This window comes from Scomber scombrus, chromosome 14 (assembly GCF_963691925.1).
Source record: "Scomber scombrus chromosome 14, fScoSco1.1, whole genome shotgun sequence".
Taxonomy (NCBI): Eukaryota; Metazoa; Chordata; class Actinopteri; order Scombriformes; family Scombridae; genus Scomber; species Scomber scombrus.
Genome location: NC_084983.1, coordinates 122,496 through 142,684, shown reverse-complemented (window position 1 = coordinate 142,684; position 20,189 = coordinate 122,496). Strand labels below are relative to the sequence as shown.

Here is a 20,189-nt window from a genome sequence, read left to right as displayed (position 1 = left end):
CTGTGAATCAAAATGGCCGACTTCCTGTTGGACTTAGGGTATGGGTCCAAGAGGTTTTTTGTGCATCTGGTCATGATACATGTCATGCATACCAAATGGTGTTCATGTATGTGCATGTAGGAGACTTCAATTTTGACATTTTCGAGGGGGCACTTATCAAAAGTCACTATTTGTGACTCTTGATGTGGTGAGTTTAGGGGTTTGTCAGTACGTAAAAAATGCGAAAAGGCATTAGGGGGCGCTATTTAGCTATTGTGCCACACCCATGGGCAGTTGTGGTATCAAATCATGAGTTTGAACATAACTGCCAAATTTGGTGAGTCTGTGCACATCCTAATGTCCTCTACACGGTGTCGGAGAAATGAAAATTGACGCACAAAATTCAAGATGGCCGACTTCCTGTTGGGGGAAAAAATTCCACAAAATTAATTCCCATGTATACCGATGAGACCTATGAGCCCTGCAAATTTCATTAAGATCAAAGACAATTTTTGGTCACATTACACAGCGTTTGGGGGCACTATGGAGTCTCTTGGTCACACCCTGATCCAATCACATTGACACTTAACATTTTTAATTTAATAATTGCTACAAATACATTGCGCTGATAGGCCTTTAGACTTTGAATAAACAAACAACAATTCCGAGTGCAAGGTCTCAGATTGAAACAAGCGATATGCCTAATGGTCCCAATTTAAATACGTTTCAGAATCCCACACATGCAAAGCACAACCAGCTACAGACAACAAGTGGCAGACAGAACGTGAACTTTTGTTGTGTAATTGTAACAATGAGCATTCAAACACATCAAACCAACTATATAGTAAAAACACACGCAAAAACAGATTTTAATTATTATTCTTCATCAGCAGATGGTACAGGTGATGGTATAGATGATTGGATGTGGGTGATGTGAGGGTATGAGAATGTGTTTGGTTTATCATTTAAGAATTCACAATAACAACTAACTTAAGTTCTGCCCTCAGTCTTTCTAACAATGCCTTTATTACAGAGTTTGACAGCCAAGAGAGATGAAGGAATGAAATGAAACAAAGGTCCCTGTCCTATTCAAACCAGGGATATTGTGTGTAGTAAAACTCCATCAAGCTTGTTTAGACTTTTATTTGCTGGGGTAAAAAAGCTCCTTGCTAAAATGAAATAGAAGACAATGAATCAAAGCTTAGGCAGGATGTGGACTACAGGAAGGTTTATTTCAATCCTGATTACCAGATATAAATAATAGGTTACCACACTCACAGCTCTGGAAATTTACAGAAGCTTTGTCATGGCATTTGTTTTTCAGTTACTTATTTATTAAGAACTGAGCCATACTTGCATTATCTGTTTTGTTTGTTTTTTCAATTAGATATGTAAAATCCTGCTCAGTGTGAAGAAAAGCTAAAAAATCAGGTCACATTATTTTAAAACAATTTTTGCAGTGAGTAGCTTGCATCTCCAGGTTATGGATTTTTTACTTTAGAGGAAAATCTCTGTGTTCTGGTCTGATTTTGGCCTGCTGGCACCAGTGTCTCCTCACAGGCATGCTCATTTAATTTAGTGGATGTGTAAGTCAAGTGCCCTGCTGCCTTTGGAGGGGAATAGCTGCTTATAACTGAAGCACAGGATAAACTACTCTCAATTTCAACAGTCAATGTTTTTTTTCTTCATAGCCTTCCTAGTTAGTTCATGGGTCTTCCCATAATTAAATGTACAAGGGAGGTCTTCGATACTGCTGCAGATGGCACACGCTCATTCCTGCGCTGTATACAATTGCTTTTTGAGTCTTTCATCTTTAAACATACAATTTTTTTAACCTTGGTGCAAAGTGTGCATATCGCTCCACATACACAAATTCCAATTTATTACAACTTCATCATCAGGTAGTATATACACCTAGTATAGACACCTCACGTTTTAATGATGTTGCTGTATTCAAACATCTCAGTAATAAACTTGTCAAGTACAATATTGATGATGGACAAAAAATACAAGTATGACCCATTTTAATGATTCCCACATGGCCCGCAGTAGACATTAGCTCTTCCATTACTTTCTTCTCACCTCTTCTCCCAGCATCCCTCTATCATGGATCTGCCAGCCTGGCTGTTGATACCCAGCTCTCAGCTGGTTGGTATGGTTCCAGAAAGTGGGGGCATAACTGAGGTCCAAAACAGAACAGGAAACAGGCCGAAGCAGGGTCAAAGCCAGCCTTTGAAACACAATGTCTGCTTGTTATTAGAACAAAAGAACTGCAAGCTTTTCTATTGCTCTGTCGTCCTCTGTACAACATTGAAAGAGCCCCTAGATTCTTGGCCCTCAGCCTGCCATCTCTCAGCTCCTACCCACTCTGTTTTCCTCTACTCTTTTCTCCCCAATCTGTTTTTTTATTTTCCTACTTTTGCAAAGAGTCACTCTGATACATGTATAAATCATGCTATTGAGCATCAGCAAAGACTACAGTGAGACACTGGAAAGACTTTTGGGACACAAAGCCTGGATTATGTGTTGTAAGTCTTAAGAGTGTCTTTAGTTCCTCATTACCTGCACAGTAATTGTACACTTAACAATGTAATAATACTGTGTTTCTGTACATCCAAAAACGTGTCATGTCATCTAGCCAGATAAACACAGATGATCAAAAGTGTAGTAGAGGTGTCAGATATGAGGTGCACAGGTGGTCAAGTGGTTAGAGCGCATGCCATATATGCAGCCGACCCCGGTTCAAATCCCGGTCGGAGGTCCTTTGCTGCATGTCACACCCCCATCTCTCTCCCATGTTTCCTGTCGGTCTACTGCTAAATAAAGGTGTCATGCCAACAAAATCTTTAAAAAATAAAAAAGAGGTGTCAGATATGTAATGACTGACAATACAATTTGACTCAACTCACGGTTCAAAATCCAAGGTTTTAATACACTCAGGTACGGTAAGGGATGCTTTAGGCAGAAGACAAAGTCAAAAAACAAAACAGGGTCAAAATACACAAGGACATAACTGGGACGCTCACTTGAACAGATGAGACGAACTGGCAAAGACAAAGGGGAGCACACAGACTAAATACAATAGGGAAGGTGGGATAATTCAAGACAGGTGACAATAATGAGGGCGGGGAAGGTAATCACACACAAGGACAGGAAGTGAAGATCTGAAACGAGACACAAAAGGTGATTACAAAATAAAACAGGAATAACAAAGAATGTACAAAACTCGACGTTATAGATAACTGCTGAGGATTACTCAAAATTAAGGCAGAATAGTTTTTGGTTGAAAACTAACCTTAATTAAAATGTTCTACTTACATGTAGTTCTCCAATCTATAGTACAATCTCTCTTTGCATATTTGTCAAAATGTACAAAAGTACAACATAAATAAATAAATAAAAATAATCCGACGACAGCCTGTCATCTGTATTGGCCAATAACGCCTTTATAATGAAATATCAGCTTTGGGCCAAAATTGATATTTCTACCATCAGCAATTTGTCGCCATCTCCTCTGCCACTTGGCTGTGCTTCCTCCCAGGACTGTTTTATCCTGACAATCGCGGTGCTTCCTTCGCAGGCTCCACTGAATAAAAAAAAAAGTAAGAATAGAATAGAATAGAAAGTCTTTATTGTCATTGTACAAAGCAAAACGAAATTGAGATGCCGTCCTTAAAGTGCAGAAACAAAAATAAATAAATAAATATTTTTTTAAAAAGCAATTATTTAATGCAGTTTAGTGCATTTATGGCTTTAACGTAAAAGCTGTTTTGTAATTTATTTGTGCGGTCAGACAGGAAATCCTTGATCCAGAGGCAGATGGAGTGAGACATTCCCAGGTCTGACAATTTGGTCACCAGTCTGTTGGGGAGGATGGTGTTAAAGGCCGAGCTGAAGTCCACAAAGAGCAGCCGCGCGTAGCTCCCCTACTGCTTTAGGTGAGACAGAGCAAAGTGGAGAGCTGTGGCTATAGCATCCTCTGTGGACCTGGTGGCTCTGTAGGCGAACTGGTGAGGGTCAGCTGGCCAACAGACCCACTGCTTCTTTTCACTTTAACCTGAATAACAGGCTAGTTGGCTGTGATACAGCTAATGCTCTGCTTGCCTCCCAGCTAGCCCAATCAAAGTAGACCATAAGCCCTCTGCTTGTGAGAAAGATTCTGCTGAACCACTATGACTCAGGGTCCTTTGTGCTGGACTTTTCAAACCTTCTTGGTGTGTAGCCAAGAGAGAGAAGCACATTGAAAAAACAATCAACATTGAAGTCAGTAGGACCCTGACAGGAGGATAGCGGGTCCAGGGCATGAAACTGTCATCCAGATATCTACAACCCCAGGTTACCTGTGAGCCAGAAAGCACAGAGAAGTTTAAGTTAGTGAATGCATTAATAGCACATGAATATTAATGGAGATGGGGAGGAGGAGAGAGGAGCTCAGTGCATCATGGGAGTCCCCCGGCAGCATAAACTAGGAGCTGGTCCAGGACAAGCCTGGCCGGCCCTAACTAAAAGCTTTATCAAAAAGGAAAGTTTTAAGCCTACTCTTAAACACAGAGAGGGTGTCTGCCCTCCGGACTGAATCTGGAAGATGGTTCCATAGGAGAGGAGCCTGATAACTGAAGGCTCTGCCTCCCATTCTACTTTTAGAGATACTAGGAACCACAAGTAGGCCTGCATGCTGGGAGCGCAGTGTTCTAGTAGGTACATAAGGTACTATAAGGTACTTTAAAATATGATGGAGCCTGACCATTAAGAGCTTTTTTTTCTGCATCATTTTGAGACAGGATATGTCTGATTTTTGCATTATTACACAGATGAAAAAATGCAATCCTTGAAGTGTGTTTTATGTGGGAGTTGAAGGACAAACTCTGAGATTCCTTACGGTGGTGCTGGATGCCAAAGTATTGCCATCCAGAGCTGCTATATCATTAGATGATGTGCTTCTATGGAGTTTAGGGCCATGCTTAAAAAACCTGCTCCAAAACAGTTTTTCCCCCCTGTCCTTAATTCTGGTGCTTTATGAAGATCCTGTGTGTGTGTGTGTGTGTGTGTGTGTGTGTGTGTGTGTGTGTGTGTGTGTGTGTGTGTGTGTGTGTGTGTGTGTGTGTGTGTGTGTGTGTGTGTGTGTGTGTGTGTGCGCACTCACAGCTGAAGAAAAAGCAGATTTACGTAGAGAAGGTGGAGAGGATGCAGCAGGCTCTGGCGCAGCTCCAGGCAGCATGTGAGAAGAGAGAACAACTCGAGCATAGACTCCGTACAAGACTGGAGAGAGAGCTGGAGTCACTACGCATGCAGCAGGTAACAACATCAACATTAATTGCTAGACAGAGATATGTTCTGACATACTGATATCTTTTAGCATTTTGTTAATGGATGCAAAACCTCATCGGTCACAATGCAAAGCGTCAGGCATTCTGTCACTCTCCTTCAATTTAAGGTATTCTCTGAACTATATTATATAGTAATTAGTATTTTATTCTCTGAACTACAGTCATCTGCAACTTCATTAGGAACACCTGTGCAATATAATTCAATCCAATACAACAGCTCTGCTATAAATTCTGCCCTTTTTTTTAGAAGTTTATACATTTTCAGCTTTTGTTGACTTTGCCAAAACAAGTGATAATTCTACTTTGTTTATTACTAAAGTCATACTAAGTGGTGATGGTGTACTTGGGTGCATTACATTGCACCCTAATACACCACAATCACTAAATAATAAACATAAAGCAGTATTTTCACCTTCTTGTCAAAAAATGTAGGATAAGCTTCATAAATGTAGATTTAGAGCTGTTTCATTGGATTGAATTAGATTGCACAGGTTAGGCCATTGAGTATCTTATGTAGTGAAGTTATTTTCTGAACTATATTTTATAGTAATTACAAGTTATATAGTATTATACAGTTAAGTAGTTATATTCAGTTTCAGTAGCATCACGTTTTTGTTGAATGCCTCACTCTTTCTCTTCAGATCTGTTGAATGAGAAACGTGTTGCTATAGTAACGTCACAGTTACCTGTCTGAGGATTAACGTTGTTAATGTTGACATCACATGGCGCTGTTTGCATTAGTTTTCTGGGCTCCGCTGTTTTTTTCTGAGCAGGTTCTGCCTCAGATGATGTAGATTTATGTTTTAACCAGCGGTCTGTGTTTGTTTCCTTAAACTTAATATCACTGTTAGCTTGTCTGTGTTATGCTAGCGGGAGGTACAGCGAGAGCTACAGGTGTGTTCAGGGTCGAAGTCAGACAGTCGGACACAGCGGTTTCGACCAGTCGTCCTGCAGTAAACACCGCTGCAGACGTTGGTTGAACATTAATATACATCGCTGTACATTTTTTGAAGACGTTAGTTAAGGCGGCCGCCTAAGCAGGAAAGTGCTGTTGGAAACCCTGAATGGTTTGGTGGGGCTTTAGAACATTTTAGGGAGGCTTAAGCCCCCCCAAAATTGGCCTAATGACATCCATGGACTTAAGACCTCAAGTGCTGTAGAGCTAAATGGAGGTCATATATTTTCCGATTGGAAAAAGAGATTTGTAACTGAGAGTCCAAGTTTTGTTATTCAATTTTGAAAAATAAAACAATGTTTTTAAAGAATCAAAATTCATTATTTCATTTTGAATAAATTATTTATTTTCATCCATTTTTTTCCTTTTTGCAGTTTCAAATCTTTTTGTTTCAGTTTCAGGCTTTTGGCACTGATATTGCTTCGGGGCGTGGTATTAAGAGAGAGGGGTGTGAAATAATGATAGACAGCATAACAATGAAGGAGGGCCCTCCTCTGTCACCTTAAACTTGGTTTGTAATGGCTGCTGCTTCCTCAGGAGATGCTACTGGTGTCTCTCCTGAGGGAGACTAGCATGGCTAGCATTCGCTATGTTAGCTTCAAACTACAGCTGTTTGTATATAGTTTATGTTGCAGCCAAGGACTCAGTCACAAGCAGGACTGTAACTAACAGTGTCTTTATTTCTAAAGCAGAAAATCTTCACCTTCACAGTCAACCAGCAGCTGTTTCCACAGCTGATGTGTGACTCTTTAACTGATGGTTCACAGAATTTTATTTAGCATTGAAGTGTCCCTTTCTTTTCTTTGTTCCTTTTCACACAGTGAACACACTGTGAACACAGCATGAACACACTGTAAGAGCTTGAAAGAAAATAAAAATGATTACCATCTTTTAAATTATATTGAAAACCCTAAAAAAATATAACCTTACAATATACATATTCCTCAAAAATAGTGTAAAATCATGACTTGACACCATTTACCTTGAACAATTTCAATCAGAATGCTATCAATAATAATATTTAATTTCATATACCATTTCTTTACATCAAATATAAACACAAAACATACTTTAAGAAAATAATTAGCCTACACACATGTAACCTTGACGGTATTACAGCAAAACATGAATAAACTTAATATATTAGCAGGCAGTTTAACAAACTGTATAGCTCTTCCTTTCAGATCAACAGAATGATTTAGTATCACGCTAACGTTGCAGTCTTATGGGCTTCAGTATACCCCCATTAAACAATGAACTGAAAACAAATAAAAAAGTTCATAATTGAACACAACAAAAACAAAAAAACAAAAAAGTAAACCATCCTTGTATCCTTATCAGGCAGGTGCTAAACAGTTCAGCTATTTCACAATCAGCAGGAACTTGCATGCAAACACATGGCGATACACCATTCCTTTGTCTTGTCTTTGTCCTATCTTTTAAAAAAATATCGCACAGTTTTTGTCACTGTGCGATATTAACGCCAAACTTGAACTCTTGACAGATTTCCTCTCCTGTTGTTTTCTGACACATTAGACAGCATAGTTTTTTCACTGTCTTAAACTCTTTTTTTTTTATACCTCTGTGTTTTCTGTATGTTGTTAACCATGTTAAGAGTGTTACTAGAAAATATATGCAAATAGAATGTTAATAATTACATAACTATTATTGTTAATGGTGTACAGCCATGCTAGCAGCTCTGTGAAGCTATACTCAGCTTGCATGCTTTGAGGTAAATATTAACCACATCTACAATGCTAACATGTTGATGCTAAACAGGTGTAATCTTTTCAATGATCAACATTTAAATCATTCATCTTAGTTTTTATTGGGAGCCTTCTTGCTACCTATTGTCTTTTATTATTTCATCTTGCTATAACATAAAATTACTACACTTGAACAGCAATATAGGTGACAAGCCAGCAACATTTAGTTTTGATTCAAGTCAAATAACAGTCCTCTCTTCTATCTTTCTGTCTCTGCCTTACTTTTTGCCCCCGACCTCGTTCCCCACGTTTTGTTTTCTTTCATCTCTCCCAGCGCCAAGGAGCTTCTCAAAGCAGCAGTGCAGTCCCTTCAGAGTACAACGCCACAGCACTGATGGAGCACTTAAGGGAGAAAGAGGAGCGCATTCTGGCCCTGGAGGCTGACATGACCAAATGGGAGCAAAAGTATTTGGAGGAGAGTGTGATGAGGCAGTTCGCCCTGGATGCTGCCGCCTCTGTTGCCACTCAGAGGTACATTTAAGAGTTTAAATTTGAGAGAAATTAAAAAATGTTAAGCCATTCTTTCAAACACCGACATGTCTGTCAATTGTTTCTTGTTGTGGTTGCTGAAGATTCATTGCAATCACAGACAGCAGAACAATATGGCCACACTATTTGAGACATAATGCCTATGAAGAAACCTGTGTAGTAGGGAGTTTGGGTTTACAGTTCACCACCAGCTTTTTTTCAAATTAACTTTTGAATAATGTAATGTAGCCTGAAATGAGTCCTGCAAACAGCCGCTAGAGCATCAACTGCTCGAACACCTGTAAATCAAATGTTTTTCCTTAAAGGAAAAATAAAGGAAGTTTTGCGAGAGACCAGAGTGAAAATGCAAGCATCGCAGAGACACTGGGATAGCAGACCTGGAATCAGCCTGCGTTGACATGATAGTAGTGATGGATAAGCAGGACAAGATAGTGGACTTTGAAAGCTGCTCAGGAGAAACAATTTCCTTATTATGGAGTACAGGAAGATAAAGAGGGGAGATCAGTCACTTAATTTGTAAGTGAACTATTAAAAAGTCATTTACCCATCATTTTTCTCACCGTAAAGTCAGATCAAAGTGTCAAAACACCTGTTAAAAGGCACCAGAATACAGGAAATGACCTCTACTCTGGTGTCAATCTTCAATCAATCTTTATTTGTATAGCGCCAAATCACAACAAAGTTATCTCAAGGCACTTTACACATAGAGCAGGTTCTAAACCGTACTCTTCAGGTTTTAATTTTAAAGAGACCCAACATTCCCACATGAGCAGCACTTAGCGACAATGGCAAGAAAAAACTCCCTTTTAACAGGAAGAAACCTCAGACAGAACCAGGCTCAAAGTGGGAGAACATCTCCCTCGACCGGTTGGTGTAGAGATTTCAAATGCTTCCTACGCCCATGCTACAATCACAATGATCTATTTTACTATTTATAAGAATACTAGCAAGAATTGGCTGGAACTGGAATTAGGTCAGCCACTTTAAAGGGGGTGAATATTTATGCAATCACCTACTTTATATGATATATTTTTAATTAAGTAACATTATTTTGTAGAAATCAGTTTTTACTTTGGCAATAAAGAGCAGTTTTTTGTAAATTCTTTTTTTTTTTTTTTAATTTTAAGTCAAATTATAATATATTCCATGATTTAGTTTTTAAAAGCAAAAAAAGTGGAAAACATCCAAGGGGGTGAATACTTTTTATAGGCACTGTATCTACAGGAAACACATTTATCAAGGCATGAAACTGAGAAGCTTAAGAGGTTTGTCTATACAAATACATACTACTGCTCCGTCCGTCATGGTTGTAGAAGAGGCGTGACCATACTCATTCTTAACTCAGTGAAATTTAAATATACAAAAGAAATCAGTGATAAGGAAGAAGATATGTTATTGTGAAAGGAAAACTGGAAAATGTAACCCCTTAAGATGTACCGTCTTGTGGCGCACAGGTGGTCGAGTGGTTAGAGCGCATGCCATATACACAGCCGACCTCGGTTTGAATCCCAATCGGAGGTCCTTTGCTGCATGTCACACCCCCCTCTCTCTCCCATGTTTCTTGCCTGTCTTCTGCTAAATAATGGTGTCTATGCCGGACAAAATCTTAAAAAAAAGTCATACAAAATAAGGATAATTATTATAATAATAATGACTGCAAGCGGAACAAAAGGTTCATGCATTCATAAATTATACAAAAGTGGGTAGAAAAAGCGTAGTGACCTCCAGTCAGAGGGAGCTTTGAACCTAAAGGCAGTAGATTTAGAGACTGTAAGAACAGAAGGAGAGCCAGTGTTGTAGAGTATTGAAGTCTGACTGCAAGGCTGATTCAATCTGTAATAGATCAGATTTCCCTCGCACCCCTGTGCATGTGAATGTTCCAACTGAAGTCTCTCCAGGCCCAAGAGTTGACGTAGGATAACGATATTTCCCAGGCGTTCAGGTCTTCTGTTATCTCAATGCTCAACTCTGTTTCCCATCGTTGTTTCACAGTCTGTTGTGTCCTTATTTACTAAAGTGATGAAACATGAAACAACTTGCCTATAAGTCCTTTGTTTAACTGAGTAACAAGCATCCATAAATATATGAATAACCGCTGGTGGCTCTCAGGGATGGAAATTAACTTTTTTGTCCACCTGCCACTGCGGCTGGTAAATTCTAAAATCTACTAGCCACTCAACATTTTTACCAGCCACTTTTATATTTAAGCGTTGATGTGTACAGTACAATGCCTAGAAACATATTTTTCTTGTACAAGACATGCACATAGTATTTCCCAATCAGTACTTGTTACCAGAGTTGATTATTCAGTTATTATGTGATACAGAGGTAAAACTATCCAAAGGTCATCTACTAGGTCATGAAATAACAGGAAACGAAGTCTGAATAGACAAAGTGGTTCAAAATGAAGATTAGATGGTTAGAAATCTATATCAATATCTCCCTGCAACTACAGGAATTTACAGTAAGCATACTTCAACTTATTTCATATGTTCAACTGCACTGGACCCACACAAAGGAAGTGGAAATTGCATCATTAGGTGATTAGAAGGTTAGTAATATATAGCAATATCTACTTGCAACTATAGAATTTACTGTACTTAATTATTCCCTATGTTCAACCGTACTGGACCCACACAAAGAAAGTGGACATTTTTATAGAAAAGTCTGCCAAAAGTAAGGAGAGAAGTTACCACGGTTCAGCTATTAAATTAATGTGTCCGATGCATGTTGACGACAAACCGACCAGTACATCAGTTGACTTTCCTCCTCGTACACAAGCCAATACCGGCGTTCCCCACTCTCCGCTGTTGTCCATTTTTCATTCAGAAATCTCTTGTTGGCCTTTACTTCGCTTGGCTCCCCTTTCTCCTTCACACTCTCCTCAGCGATTCTTTTAACTCCTGCGATGTAACGCCACATTTTAATTTACTTCAGTTCTTGTAAACTTAGAGTCGATGGTTGCCAAGCAACGGGGTAGCCGGCTCCATAGATATATATATCGCCGGCTCGGCTGACCAGAGCGCGGAGTAGCCTAATAATTAGTAGCAGTTAAGAGTCCAAGTGAAGGCTTGCTAGTGAAGTCCAACTGACACTTTGGTCCAATCAGAAACATATAATTTGACCGGATCTAACTCTAGGGTTGTGGAAAGCGCACTGTTATGCCTTAACCAAGATATCGATCATTAAGATTAATTGGATCAGATCTGACTGGAATGAACCCGCCAGTCCCCCTTTCCCTGCGCTCGAGGAGGACTAGAGGCCGATGGATCCGACCAGTGCTCCCTGACGTCAGCGGCTTTGACAGCGTCAGCTGTTCGGTGGACCCCGATCAGCTGTTGCTGCTTCCTTCTAGCTGGCGTGCTCGAACCGGGAGACGCAGTGTTCAGTTGGCTTTGTTGAATGTGAGATCCGTCACCAACAAAACTTTTTTACTAAATTATTTCTTTACCTCATGCAAACTGGATTTTATGTTTTTAATGGAAACCGGGCTCCGTGAAGGTGAACTTGTTCCTTTTTCGGAGTTTCTTCCCCCTGGATGTAGTTTCTTCAGCTCCCCTCGCACCACAGGCAAAGGTGGAGGACTGGCATCCATATTTAAATCCACCTTTCACTGCCAGCAGTCTTCAGCTGTCAACTGCTCCAGCTTCGAGCTCCAACTCTTTGAGGTAAACTTTCCCGTGATTGTTCTTTGTTCTTTGAAATTTAACAAAGACTTTATTATACTTTGCGGACTTTCACTCTTAAATATGATCACTTTTTAATTGTCGGCGATTTCAACGTGCATGTCTGCTGTGAGACTAGACCTCTGGTCAGAGACTTTCTCAATCTCATTGACTCTTTTAATCTCACACAGTCTGTTTCGCATGAAAAGGCCACATTTTGGATCTTGTGTTGTTTTATAGATTGAATGTACAAATTACCGAAATCTGTCACACTCCCTTATCCGACCATCTACCTGTTTTATTTTCCCTCTCACTGCCTGCACTTTCCACTACGGACTCTGCCGCCGTTCGCTGTCTCCGTGTTTTTAATTCTTCAACTCTGCAGTTCTCCACTGCTTTTAAAGACTCCTTCTTGTATTCTCTGGATGATTTTGGCGACCTCAGTGTGGATGTCTTCATGACGATGTTTGATTCACTCTGCAATGAGATTTTGGACTCCATTGCTCCCATGACTTTAAAGCGTGTAAGCCACAGACTGAGCCTTGGCTGAACGAGTCCACTCAGACGCGCATGTAGACAGGAGGAAAGAAAGTGGAAAAAGGCCAAACTCATTTCTTGGGATCTCCTACGTGACTGTCTGCTAACTTATCAGCAGGCTGCTAAAACTGAATAGTTTGCCTCACTTGTCTCCGCAAATGTTCACAAACCGCAGGTTCTTTTTAATGTATTTGATTCTCTTGTGAATCCTTGTGATGCTGCCTGTATTGAGCCTTCTTCTTCTCTGTGTGAGGATTTTCTACAGTTCTTCATCACTAAAATTTCTGCTCTTAGGTCCCCGCTTCCTCAGTCTGCTCAGGACCCCTCAGTTCCCACAGCAAGCTCAGCTGTTTTTCATCAGTTTGAGCCTGTTTCTCTCTCTTCACTCATTGAAATCGTGGAACACTTACGTCCTGCTAACTGCCCATCCGACAGCATCCCACCCCGTTTGTTTAAAGAGGTTTTCAGCTCAGATGAGTCTTTTATCTTGTTTTTTATAAATCAGTGTCTCAGTTCTGGATGTGTTCCATCCTCCTTCAAACATGCCACAATGCAGCCTCTTTTGAAAAAGAAAACTTTGGATCCCTCGGTTTTGTCCAATTTTAGGCCAATTTTCAAAACTTTTATTTCCAAGATTTTAGAGAAAGTCGTTTTTTACCAACTCCAAGACTTTTTAAAAAGAGCCAATGTTTGTGAATTGTTTCAGTCTAGTTTTAAGCCTCTCCACAGCACTGAAACTGCTCTTTTAAAAGTTTTTAATGATCTTTTGTTAAACCTTGATTCTGGTAACTCTGCCTTTTTAATTCTTCTTGACCTGACAGCGGCGTTTGACACAGTGGATCATACAATTCTTCTGTCACGCCTTGAACACTGTGTAGGCATCAAAGGCACTGCTTTGAGTTGGTTTAAATCGTACCTCTCTGATAGATCCTTCTCTGTGCACATGGGCCAGTTTTCCTCCACAGTGGCCCCTCTGACCTGCGGGGTCCCCCAGGGGTCAGTTCTGGGCCCTCTACTGTTCTCCCTTTATATGTTACCCCTAGGGTCGATTTTTAGGAAGTATGGTATTCCTTTTCACTGTTTTGCTGATAATGTGCAGGTATATCTGCCGTTAAAGGTCCCTACCAAAGATTCTCTTCACGCTGTGCATAACTGCATGAGTGACATTAAAACATGGATGGATTTAAACTTCTTAAAATTAAATGAAAACAAAACAGAGGTTGTCCTGTTCGGGCGCCCTGACCTGGTTCAGATCCTTGCCAGCTCCCTTGGCCCACTAGCATCTTACATAGGATCCCACGCCAGGAATCTTAGCGTTATTATTGATGGTGCTTTTAAATTAGATAAACAGGTCAGCTCAGTGGTCAAGTCTAGCTTTTTTCAGCTGAGGCTTCTAGCCGAAGTTAAACCCTATCTCAGCCAGAAAGATCTTGAAAAAGTTATCCATGCTTTTATTACATCTCGCTTAGACTACTGCAACTCCCTGTATGTCGGCATTGACCAGTCAGAGCTTAACCGCCTGCAGCTGGTTCAGAATGCAGCAGCTCGTCTCTTAACTGGGACAAAGAAACAAGGGCACATAACTCCGGTGCTATCTTCTCTCCACTGGCTTCCGGTTAGGTTCAGGATTGATTTTAAGATTCTTTTATTTGTTTTTAAGTCTCTGAATGGGCTGGCCCCAGAATACCTGTCCGACCTTATTAAATTGCATCGGCCCTCCAGAGCCCTTAGGTCAGCTAATCAGGTGGTACTGGACGTTCCTCGATCCTTCAAAAAAACTAGAGGAGATCGAGCCTTTGCAGTTGCGGCCCCCACTCTGTGGAACACATTACCGCTTACTGTGCGGACTGCAAATAGCCTCTCCACTTTTAAAACGCTACTTAAAACCCACTTTTTCACTTTGTCCTTTGGCCTTTAGCCAATTTTATTGGGTGTTTTATCTGTTTTATTTCTCTATATTATTTTGTTAGGGACCGAGCCAAAAGGCAAGAGGGCGAGGACTCCAGAAGGGAGTCCTGCCCTTGCCTGGAGGCAAGGACCCTATTGAATTTGTATCGTTTTTTATTATTATTCTATCGACACTTTGCGCCTCAATTTGACCCCCTAAACCTGCTCCAAAACTCACCAAATTTGGAACGCACATCAGGTCTGGCGAAAAATTAGATAAAATGGAAAAACAAACAACGTCGAACTCTCTAGTGCCACCTAGAAACACTAAAACGGTCACTACGCCTGATAGGAATATCGTAGAAAGATCAAACCAAAACTCGATTTTTTGTCTTTTCAAGACCTACAAATCACGCCCTGACACCCCTGACCTAAATCCAACAGGAAGTGCACAATTTGCTGTTACATGTGGAATTTTTGACGATTCTTGGCCTGCTACAAACGTTATCTTGTCCGAGGGCGTTCATCGTGGCGGCTTCAAACTTAAATAGCTGACTTAGCACACCCTGCTGCACAAAAGTTCTGAACAACTTTTTCATTACTCGTCCGGTTTGGATTTTAGAAGCCCTCAAAGGTCAAGTGCCCAAAAACCTCGCCAAAACGCTCCCATAGACAATGAATGGGAAGATAGTTTAATGCCACTTTGACCCTAAATTTGACCACCTAAACATGCTCCAGGACAGATCAAATTCACCACGCACATCAGGTCTGGCCATAAATTTGATAAAATGGAAAAATTAACCCCTAAAGTGCCAAAATGGGCTCTCTAGCGCCACCTAGAAACAGTAAAACGGCCACTACGCCTGATAGGAATTTCGTAGAAAGATCAAACCAAAACTCAATTGTTTGTCTTATCAAGACCTACAAATCACGTGCTGACACCACTGACCTAAATCCAACAGGAAGTGCAGAGTTTGCCGTTACATGTGGGATCTTTGACGATTTTTCAGGCTTTTCAAAATATATATATTATTCCTGCATACTTTCAGTTACAGATTCCATTCAAACGTCAAAATGTAGCCACAAGTCTCATCTATAGATGTGTGTAATTTGGTCTGGCTATGTTTAATCCTTTTTGATCTGCGGCCCCACATGTGCACCCTGTTCCTCTCCCATTCAATCCCACATCTCCATTCTGTCTGTGCATGCTCTGTTGTCATGCTCTCCAGTCGTTAACTACCATGGCAACGACTGTGTGTGTATGCAGCTGGCTCAGCCAGGTTCATTTGTGGTCTTAGTGTGCCACCCAGTGGAGAAAACTTGTCATGATACCTGATAAGGAAGTTTTCTGATTCTAGTTCAAGTTTATTGACTGTATTATTATGATTTTAGATATCTGTGCAGTCTGTCAACTATTTCACTGACATTGCTGTCAAAGTCTTGATCAAACACGAATTACATGAGCATGAACTACAAATATATCTACAGGTTTCACTGGAAATAAGTTCCTCTCCTGTTTGACTCATCAAAGTGGCAGTTCATTTCAGTTGCTCAGTCTAAATGTCTACACAGACAGAGAGAGAGAGTGTGTAACGTGTATCTACTTATTGCAGTGTCCAATAAATGCCCGGGTCTGAATGCACCTGACGGAAACCTTTGCCGCGGCCCGACGTGCGCAATGGGGCGAGGTCCCGCCCAACACTGCTCGCAGCTTTAATTTTTTATTGCTTTTATTGTTTGTTTTTATTGTTTCTGCTTATTTTACTGTAAAGCACTTTGGTAGGCCATTGGCTGTTTTAAATGTGCTATATAAATAAAGTTGACATTGACATTGACAGTGGCTGGTAAACTGATTCAATTCACCCGCCAGCACACAAATTCACCCGCATTTGGCGTGTGGTGGGTGATAATTTCCATCCCTGGTGGCTCTGTTGGATTACACCCTTTTAAGTTTTCACAAAAATGATCACGAAGCTGTAAGTACCTGTAAAAGTCCTGCCCACCCAGCCCATATGTCTGACTAAATTATTAAAACTATTAAGCTCCCATTTTTTAACAATCTTGCATATGGAAGTGATACCAAATTAGACCCATTGTCTATATCTATGATCGTGTGATGCTGGCATCAATTCAGGGTCATACGCTGGCCATCTAAGTAGTTTAACCTCTTTTTAGAGTTGGAAGTGTTTAACCACTTCCCCCTGATATCTTCAGTGAGAAATTCACCTATTGGCTTGCTGTCTGTAATATTTCCTTCTCCATTCCCATGCAGCCAAGCAATGATTGTATTGGTGCATCTGTTAAAGATGACTCCATAGTCTTCCATTTGAGCATATTACCGTAAAAAAAGGTGTATAAGTCGCACCAGTGTATAAGATGCAGTCTATTTTGGGGTGTGTCATGCTGGGAAAAACACTTTTCTATTAAAGACTGGTTCATTTGACTGCACCAGTAACTATTCATGTATAAAAGAATGTGTTTATACTCCAAAACTCAATTTACTCCATTTAGAAACACCTGAAACAGTGTGTCGGGTTAATAGTTAATGGTCCGGTAATGATTTGCTTAACTGTACCGGACCGGTATATTAGCTGAGTTTCAATTAAACCTTTTAAAAGAACACAGTAACTTTACATATTTAATACAGTGTGTACCTGTATGCTTACTCGAGTCCCAAAAACTCTTCATCAGAGCTGTCGCACTTTTGCACATCGCGCTTCAACATCAGTTTGGTCTGTAAATACTGAAACATCACAGCAACTACTGTCCCGAAATACTTCTGATCAACACACAATCATTTTTCCGCACAACATACAGCATTAGCGGGTCTATTTTCATTAGCTGCTGACACAGCCGGAGTGTGCAGCGATGCTTGACACTGCTGCTTATATGATGTTATAATTCTTTATCTTTACAGTTATAATTATTGTTATAGTTATTGTTCTAAGTGTGGATGGCCTTTTACATACCTATGATCATTTGCCAACCTCTCTGTATTTTACTGGTGAATAGGACACACCGGTGTATAAGACGCACCCCACTTTTAAATGAAAGAATATTGTGTTAAAAGTGCGTCTTATAAACTGGTTTTACGGTACTTGCACCAATATACAAGAGGTTTCAACTGGGCTGATAAGTAATAAACTCCCAAAGATGGGAGGGCCATGCCACCTCTCTCTTCCGGGAGCTGAAGGGTAGAACATTTTACCCATGGCCTCTTTTTATCCTCTCTTTTTATATAAGATATAATAATCTAGGAAAGATATTCATTTTGACTGATCTGATTCTGCTGCCAAAGTCGAGTGGGAGCAGGCCCCACCCATTGAGGTCATCATTGTTTTTTTGTTAATGCAGTTGTAGTTAATATTAAATAACTAAATAAATCTATTAACAAAGGCATAACAGATTCCATTATTTTTGCTAGAATGGTGGCATACAGTTTATAGTCTGTGTTTAAAACACTGACATGTCCATATCTTTTACAGTCCGTTCTGTTCTTCCCTTCCTTGGGGATTACTGTTATGAAGGCCTACCTTCAGGAGAGCCTTCTTTTAAGATGTAATTAAAATAGGACTCCACTAAAGGGAGCAGGTGGTCTCTCATTGACCTTTATCATTCTGGGGGGAAACCATCAGTGCCAGAGCTTTCTAAGTATTCAAGATCAAAATTACTTATTTCTTCCTTTTTTATTGGTTAATCTCTCAGTTTTTCCTGCAGTCTAATCCGTTTTTGGTCTTTTATCTTTTTCAGTGCAGCCATCCTGGCAATAAGCCTCCCCTAAGAACAGCTTTAGCTGTGTCCTATAGTATACCAGAGTTTATATGCCTTAGTCCTCCTCCATTGAACTTCTAAAGGTGTGATCAACACCAGTGTTTAGCCTCCACAATGTTTTTTGCTGTCTACCATCTAAGTTGTAATGTTAGACAGATCCTCAGGTGGTCTGAAAGATCCCTCTGGCTTATTCTGCAATATTTCAGCCTATGTAGATCCTTGTTACAGATGAAAAGTAGTCGATTTTGAACAGGTGTGTCGTGTGGAATATCCTGGATGTTATCCATGCAAGGGATTAATAAATCCCAAGTCTTAAAGTATCTTGTTTATGTGTTTTCTAATTGAATTCCTTCCTTCTATCCTATTTGTTGTATCTAATGAAAGATTTAGAAGTATATTAAAATCCCCCTTTAAGATAAGAATCCTTTATGTTTCTGATTACATCAGAGATGGGGGGGGGGGCATAGACTTCTAGAATAATGTTACTTTTTTTTTAAATTCTCTATTTATTATGATTTTACATGGTTCACATGTTCATTAACATTACAGTTCATCATTCATCTATAAACTACAACTGAATCACACAGCAGTATATTTGCGATTCCATAAATAATACAGGGATGAATGATTGGCCCTTCCACCATCATATAAGAGATGAATTCTATAAAATACAGAATAAGAACTACACTCCCTAGAACAGGAATGCTGGGATGCACCTTTATGATACTAAAAAAACCTTTACAAAGGGGTTTAAAGGGAAATAGAAAAGGGAAAGGGACATAAAACTTAACATTAGATAAAATATCATCGTACCGGTGTGACATACATAATCCATCTTTCCCATCTTTTCAAAAACACACCTTGTTGTAGTGTTATGGCAAAGAGTACGTTTAGACCTGCTCTTTTTGAAAAGTGCCTAGAGATGACTTTTTTATGATTTGACGCTATACAAATAAAGATGTGCCTGAAGCATTTGCGTCCATAAAGACTTTTAATAAGATGTTATCCCAGTGCTCTTGTTTGATCTCTTTTCTTATTTGCTCCATATAGTGAAAAACCTGTAGAAATCTATAGAAGTCATCATTATTCAAACCGAATTGTCTCGTCAGGTTTTGAAAATTGTTCACTGACCCCTTACACAAAAATGTGCAATATGCTGTTGACTCATGAGTTACCCATCCCTTAAACCTTGCATCCCAATTTTTGGGCACGAAATCTGGATCAAACGCACACCATCTCAAAACCTTTATCGCCTCTTTTAAATGGTTTTGAGCTATTACCCTGTTCCACAGTTTAAGTGGCAAACAAATCCAAGGGTTCCCCAGATCAGTTAACTTATTATCAACCCCTTATTCCCTATTGCTGCTTGAATTGGGAACTCCCCTGTTATAGCCCCCTCAATCTCCCTCCATCTAGCCCTGTAATCTGGATTACACCAACATACTAATGGTCTCAATTGAGCAGCAATGTAGTAATCTTTTAAACACGGGAGTGTGACCCCGCCCTTATTTTTTGCTAATTGTAAGTTCTGGTATCTGATTCTTGGTCTGTGCCCTGCCAAATGTACCTCGAAATGAGTTTATCCCACTCCTGGAACTGTTGGTCAGATATATCTAATGGAAGGGATTGAAAGAGATACAACAATCTCAGCAGAATAACACTTTTAATTGATTCAATACGAGATCCAAAATTAAGTAATGGTATTAAAACCCATCTCCTTATGTCTTTCCTAATTTTGTTGTTCAGTGGGAGAAAGTTAAGTGAATACTGTTTCAACAGGTCTGTAGGTATACTTACCCCCAGATACCTCATG

General features: G+C 39.9%; 1 protein-coding gene across 1 annotated transcript in view; it reads left to right on the top strand.

The window, feature by feature from the left end:
- amot (angiomotin) overlaps positions 1 to 20,189 on the top strand; it is a 53,599-nt gene that overhangs the window by 20,544 nt on the left and 12,866 nt on the right. The window contains exons 8-9 of the mRNA XM_062433247.1: positions 5,125 to 5,274; positions 8,302 to 8,498. Coding sequence (XP_062289231.1) covers positions 5,125 to 5,274; positions 8,302 to 8,498 — 347 coding nt within the window. The remainder of the gene's footprint in view (positions 1 to 5,124; positions 5,275 to 8,301; positions 8,499 to 20,189) is intronic.